At 33.9% G+C, this 7,234-nt stretch overlaps 1 protein-coding gene across 4 annotated transcripts; it reads right to left on the minus strand.

The window, feature by feature from the left end:
- Positions 1-3,667: 3,667 nt before the first annotated feature.
- Positions 3,668-6,844, minus strand: LOC112513807 (protein YeeZ). 4 transcript variants are annotated; one of them, XM_025120199.1, is made up of 8 exons: positions 6,575-6,844; positions 6,393-6,485; positions 5,126-5,204; positions 4,966-5,044; positions 4,715-4,754; positions 4,511-4,645; positions 4,287-4,424; positions 3,668-4,206 (listed from the first exon to the last, which is right to left on the minus strand). In XM_025120199.1, exons 1-8 carry the CDS (start codon positions 6,814-6,816, stop codon positions 3,903-3,905), a joined length of 1,110 nt encoding a protein of 369 aa, XP_024975967.1. In that variant the 5' UTR covers positions 6,817-6,844; the 3' UTR covers positions 3,668-3,902. The 4 variants fall into 4 exon arrangements, with proteins under 4 accessions (XP_024975967.1, XP_024975959.1, XP_024975952.1 ...); XM_025120191.1 differs by having other exon boundaries at positions 3,668-4,209; XM_025120184.1 differs by having other exon boundaries at positions 4,951-5,044.
- Positions 6,845-7,234: the final 390 nt, after the last annotated feature.

Below are 7,234 nucleotides of genomic sequence, written 5' to 3' on the forward strand. Positions count from 1 at the left end.
CATCCCTTATGATGGCCACGTTCAATTTCCAAATACCCGTACTGTTTTAACAACATCTCCAATTGTTATGTTAAAACATGGACGGATCCAACTGGGTGGTTTAGGTAGCATGTGTCATCGTATTATTTCTCCGCCGAAGGGTAAAAAATTTAGGTTTGTGAACGGTACAACCGTATCGTTTTAGAATGTGCTATTGTATTTTTCTGAAACTCAAATCGTACAACTGAAACCCAAATAAAACAAAGCCCAAATGGCCAAATCAAAAGCCTAATATGCAAAGCCCAATTAAAACTTGGCAGCCGGCCAACAAGATTACGAGAACAAACAAGAGCAGATCCAAGTCGGCAAGCAAGTCAAGACTAGACAGCAGCGAGTGAGTGAGTGACGGAAATCGGCTCGAAGACTCGAACGATTCTCAACTCTCAAGTGGCGGTTCTCGAACGATTCTCACTTGCTACATGGCTATTTGGTGACTTTGGTCTCTGTTTGCACTTTTCAGATTTAGCCATTTACGTAGTCGAATTGGTGATGATTTTTTGAATTATGCCCTCATTTGCGCCATAGAAAAGAAAGCACATAATAATGTTAAAAATAAAGATGTCATCGATCATTTCCAAAAGATGAAGACACGCCGAGAATAAATTTAGGAGTTGTTTCTCAATTCTATAAAAACCACACCTTTTGTAATTATTTTTTGGTATATATTGACCGTTTCAAAAGATGAAGACGATCGAGTACAAGTTTAGGAGTTGTTTATCGTTCCTATAAAAACCATATTTTTTGTAATTATTTTTAGATTTATATTATATTATATGGTGTCATCGTTTGAAAAAAATTTGGGTTCGTCCCTGCGTTAAATTATAGATTTTAGAGATTTAAAGTATGTTTTTGTTTCAAAAGCTATGTTATATCGTTTGCTAAAATAGAAAAAAAGAAGAGAGAGAGAGAGAGACAGAGGGGGTAGAAATCTCTAAATTTAGGAAAATCTCTAAAACTTGTTATGTCGATGTCTTTGTTGTTGATAATGATGTGATAATGATGTGATTTTGATATGTTAATTATGTGGTAATGCATTGATAAATAGAAGACTTCTTATTCAGTAAGGAGTATGATGTGATGATGATGTGGTTTTACTGTGATAAATCAAAAACTAGTGATGATCACGTCTATAATCATTAGTTATGTCTGTTCATTATGTGATATACAATTTTTTCCCCATTTTACTCCTGCCTTCCATATTTCTAAAAAAGGTAAATATTTATTTAATATTTTATTGCTTCCTAAATCATTCTAAAAACCATGATTTAAAACCGAATGATGAACTTACAAGTGTCCTTGTATTTGCATAAATTACAAGTACCAAAATCCTTATAAATGTATGTATTGGAAAAAGGTTTAATAAAATGGGAAACAACTCGAGTATTTTTATAATAAAATGGGAATCGTGATTAAGTTTTCTGATGCTATTATCTTTTGCTTTTTATTAAAATGAAATTTGTTCGGTTTAAACATATTTCATAATGAAATTGAAGTGACCGAAAATTAAAAAAAAAATCTTAGTTATCATAATACAAAAAGATGGGAAGAAAGAAGATTGGAACGAAAACATAAAAGCCATCCACATTCATTCGTTGTCCTCGTTATCATGATAACGAAAACACATTTCAAAAGGTCTTTCATATGTCTGTTTTCTGCTATTATCAACAGAGTAGCATACGTGTTATGTGAGTATAGTTGTTTAAGGATATGGTTCTTATCCAAAGACGTACTAAACAAATTCAATATTTGAAAAACACGTTTTAGAGAATAAAATGGAACTAAAATGAAAATCGATTTGCTTTGATTAAATTCAAAACCTCTAATTTGAAAGACATGTTGACCAAATTTGTGTTCATTAGACTGTGAAAATGAAATTGGTGGTATTAGGGTTCCTCAATTTTCTTTTGAGAATTGATTCATTAAATAGAAAATTTGAAAATTTATTCATTAAGTGAAAATTTTGAAAATTTATTTATCATAATAGAAATTTGAGTAAAATACAAGATTGGTCCTTGTGGTTTGTAAGAAATAACATTTTTTGTCCCTGTAGTTTTGCAATTACAACAAGATGACCATCGTTTTTTCCCAAAAACGTCTGAATTTGATCTATTCCTCTAACGGTCGTTATAAAGTTTCACTAAAAAAGAAACATTTTTCGTCTATTTATTGATTTTTTTTTTGTCTTTTATCTGATAAAAAATGATTTAGTGAGACCTTTTGTTAGAGGGATCAAATCTGGATTTTTTTGCAAACAACAATAATCATCTTATAATTTTAAAACGACAGGGCTGAAAATGTTGCTTTTATCAAACTGCAGGGACCATGTTTGTGGTTTACTCTATAAAATTTAAATTTTTGGATACCATTAGCTGTGGTTATTTATTAATTATTTTATGGTGATTCTTAATTTAATATTAATATATGAATCAGCTCTTGCATCTTTATTTTAAACTTTATTTTCAATATTTAAATCGGTTTTTTTTTATTTTAGCTTGTGATCTATAAGCAAAAGATTCTTGCGACAGAAAAATGAAAGGGAGAAGTGTAAGAAGGGATTTGAATTCTTGATAATCTTTAAACTCAAAGTATTTATGAATTGTGCTTGATACAAGAATTAATCTGATGCATATTATCCTAATGTGCATCTAAAGGTGAAGATCATTTCTTACGCTTCTTACCTTGATTCTTATGCAAAATAATTACTACATATTAATAATAATATTAAACTCAAAAAATCTACTAATATTAAATTCATTTGTAAAGGTATAACAAGAAATATTGATGATTCCCATTCTCCAAATAACTTCTAATCTTATCGGTAAATGTCTTTATCTATACTATCTTATAAACCAAATTTATTAAAAGTCTTAAAAACAATTTTTAATGCACAAAGTACTTTACATTTATGCACAATGTCTTAAAAGTCTTAAAAACAACTCATAATGCATTAACTACTACTACTTTATACATTAAGTCTTAAAATCTCTTAAATCTACAATTGAGATAACATATGATACAAGTTACCAATGCACATTATTGACTTTTCTTTTCATGTTCCCAGGATACTTTTGACACATTTCACTCATGCATTCACCCTCTCATACCTCTATATCTTCTCCTCATCCCCCAAGATGAGATTTAAACTGATATTCACCATGAGTTATTAAAAATTCTCTCATTTAATTGCTCTATCACTCTCAGTTTCACTCTCGATCTCTTGATTATGTGCTCTTGGTGTAAATCGAACACATTTGTGGAGTCATTTAAATATGTTGGATTTTAAATATATTAGATTTTAAACTGTCATACAATTTTTTTTTCATCGATTGACTGTAATTGAAACCATAACTTTTATTTATTCAAGTTGTATTAATATGTAAAGACCAAGCGTAACTTATATCATCGTTAAATCTTCTATAATAAAACCAATGAAACTTCAAAATCGTTAAAATTCACAGCTCCTACCGTATTGCGCGGATACACAACTAGTAATTTATAATTCATTGTTATTTTCATTCTTATGATTTACTATTTATTATTGTTTGATCCTTGTAGTTTATAATTCTTTACTTTTTGGTCCCTTATATTAATCCAAAGACGAAACTAACAATAAATTGCAAACTACAAAGACGAAAATGGTAATTTCTAAACCAACGGGTCGAAAACCAAAATTATTAACAAACCACAAGAACAAAAATCCTATTTTCTCTACTAGACAAGGAAGAACGGAAGATCCTATTTTTCTTCCACAGATGCCTTTAAAATATTGAACTGACATAGCAATGCATATTTTAGCATGTCTTCACCAGAAATGGGTCCATTGGAAGTAGACGTGACCCACATTATTGAGATTTGGGACAACATTACACATCAGATAGAGATTCTTCCCATGAAGGTGAAGGTGAAGGTGAAGGTGAAGGTGGGTAATGATGTACCTGGTCAGAAATGCTCTGCAATCCAGACCTATAACTGGGATGAAACAACCTCACTCCAAGTTCTTTCTTCATACGTGCATTCACCACCCGTTTCTCTCCCCTTAAACTTCTCTCTCCACTAAAACTTTCATTCGTATCCACTTCCTTCATCCATGTCTCACCAATCAATTTGCGAGCAAATGAAAACACTTCTGTTCGTGGGGCAGGATCGTCGTCCACAATGTTGTAAATTCTACTGGAATAAGATCATTTATAGAAAGATGATGGGACTTTGTAACTTGAATCACCTGATACCAGTAAAAAAAAACGTACCCAGGAGATGGTTTGTGAATGCTTTCATTCAAAGCATTGCAGATATCAGCAACATGAACACGGGATGTGTATTTCTTGAATGATCTTACTCTCTGTGAATTTGATAAAGACTCCCCTTTAATGATGGTATCAATAGCACTGTAATCAACATGGTAAATCAAATGGTTGGTTAGTCCGGTTACAAGGGGAAGTACAAATTTGTGTGGTGGTGTATCTATCACAACCTTCTGCCAGGACCATAGATACCTCCAAGCCGAAATACATGTGCTGCCACCCCAAGATCATCTCCTAAACTTAACCATCCTCCCTCGGCAGCCAACCTCAGTTTAGCTAATTCGTTTGGAGGGTTTGGTGGATAACTGAAACAAGATGATATTTCTGATGAGAATCTGTCACGCCAGCTGAGAGTGATGTCAAATTGAACTTACGTTTCATCCACCCATGCACCACCACAATCACCATAAATGCCTACAAGTCAAAGAGATACCACAAGTTCAAGAAGGGCTAGACATTATATATCCCCATAAATACGAGTTTGTAACTAAATTATTACAATAAACATGCTTGAATCAAGGGGGACACCAACTATTTGCATTAGCGGCTATAATAATCATTTACATATACAGTTGCAAATACAAAACTCAAGTGAATTTATGATGCCCACATGAATAAAATAAACCTGTTGTCGATAGATAACACAGCCATTGAAGGCAGTCATTGTTTAGTTTCCTTCTTAAAACTTCAGCATGTTGAAGCATCTGCGTGACAGAAATAGGTCATTTTGAACACCCATGCAACTTATGATACAATTTTAGGATACAAGTTTAGATTAAGTTTACCGGGTCACCAATATGAAGGCAAGGAGGGATGGAAACAAGGAGGTGCGTATGTTGGTTCAAGATATTTAGGACTTCAAGCCTGAACAATATACAAATTCTATATCAAAGCCTGTATGTATACTAGCAAATCAACTAGCAGCATATATTGTAATACATTGCTCGCTTGTTTCATGTTTGGGAGGATCGACACCATGGTTTGAAAGCTCTTTTAATTCAGAGTTAAATCTACTTTTGTTCTGAATCTAATCACCATTACTATGACACTATGGCTCTAAGTATAGCATATTTATGCTTTACAATTGAAATTTGAGCTAGTTTAGTATGGTTTGAACAAAAGAACCCTCCATTTCGATTCCAATTCCTTACTTTAGGTAATATTTGTTAGGAACTATGTTTAGGAGAAGATAAAGAGACCGGATAAACTCAAGAATCGTGTAGGAAAGGCACTTTCCAAATACAACAATTCGACCCTTACTAGCCTTGGGTTCACGAATTTCATATCGGGATAATGCTTGAGTTTCTCTCTATTCCAAAGGCTGTGAAAATCGAGACATATACTCAGCTTCTCGTTTCACATATTTAAATGAGAGATCGACGGTTATTAGCGGTTTAACGGTTACAACAGTTAATGGATAAGGTCGTAGAGTAGTTACAACCAAATCTGAGTTCTGAAACCAGCACGTCCATACATTCAATGATAGGCCAACGTTCAGCAATAGGTCCATGTTCTGCAATGGCCGACATTAGCAATAGGCCATGTTCAGAGATAAGCTGAAGACAAGAGCTGAACAGGTCTGAAGGTTGAGCAATAGCTGAAGTCTATACTTATTAGTTTTCTAAGCCTGAAAATACAGGTCTGGACACGCAGGTCCAGAACCACCACCAAGAGGCTCAGCCCCTTTGAACCTTGCCAGGGCCAGGGGTGCGGCCCCTTTTACCCCGCTTTACGGTAACCTAAGGTGATAGGGGGAAGATTTGAAGTGTGCGCTCCACACCTCCTAACTCATGTATGTTTACCTCATGATCTCGAGTAAATCACAATTACACTAAAATGCTTGATGACACAAAAATCACCCACAATATTATGTCCCTATCAATCCAGAATGATGAAATATATTCTAATCTTGAGTTTAATCGGCTGTCAGAGTAAGAATATTCAACAAAAAACCTAAGAGATCATATTGATCAGTAGTCAATTAATAGTAATATAGCTAAACATGCTTCCAATTTCCGAACAAGCAAGAGAAATAGGAAGAAAGAAACTAACTCAGGTTCATTAGCATCAAAAAGATGGACATTGAATCCCAATTTATCCAATTTTTCCTTCTTGGCAACGCTGGTACAAGTTCCAGATACAGCCCTGCTCCACTCAAAGGCACAAATAAGCAGTGCGTTCCACTAAAATCAATTAGACGCTAGGATAAAGTCTGCAAGTCATGTTTAACCTACCATCCTTGATTCATGAGATCTTGAGCAACAAACTCCCCAACGAAACCCATGCCCAGTATAAACATCCGTTTCTGAGTTTCCAGATGATTTCCCTTTGGTAAGTGACGCAGTCCTGCAGACGCTGCAAAAAAACATCGTCGTTTCGTCGGTCTTCCGATTGACCAGTTTTCCAGGACGGGATGGAGTCGGTACCGGAGAGAAGCCGGGGGAAATGGCACCGCCGGTATACAACAAACTTCCATTTCCAAATACGTGGTTGGATCTCAATTTTTGATATCGTTAGTAAATCTTAATCAGATGATATTGGGCCAAGCCCATCTATATCTTCTTTGTAACACAAATTCACTTGTGAATTATCATGTTTTATTCTGAAAAATGGAGCTGTATTTTTTTAAAGCTAAGCTGAAGGCCCAGTTTATTCAATTTTTTTCGGTACTTGTTTTAAATTGCAAAAAAAAAAAAAAAAAAAGTGAATAGAAATTAGGGATGGTAGTATTTGAATTTGGTATTGAATAAGTAGCAGGTAAAGGTAAATGTAAATGTAAATGTAAATGTAAATGTAAATGTAAATGTAAATGTAAATGTAAATGTAAAGAAAGAGACGTAAGTGATATTAAAATCCTTGTGGATAGGAATTTGATTTGATAGTATGCATATGAA

The sequence above is a fragment of the Cynara cardunculus genome (genome assembly GCF_001531365.2).
Source record: "Cynara cardunculus var. scolymus isolate 2C chromosome LG 1, CcrdV1, whole genome shotgun sequence".
NCBI classification, from domain to species: domain Eukaryota; kingdom Viridiplantae; phylum Streptophyta; class Magnoliopsida; order Asterales; family Asteraceae; genus Cynara; species Cynara cardunculus.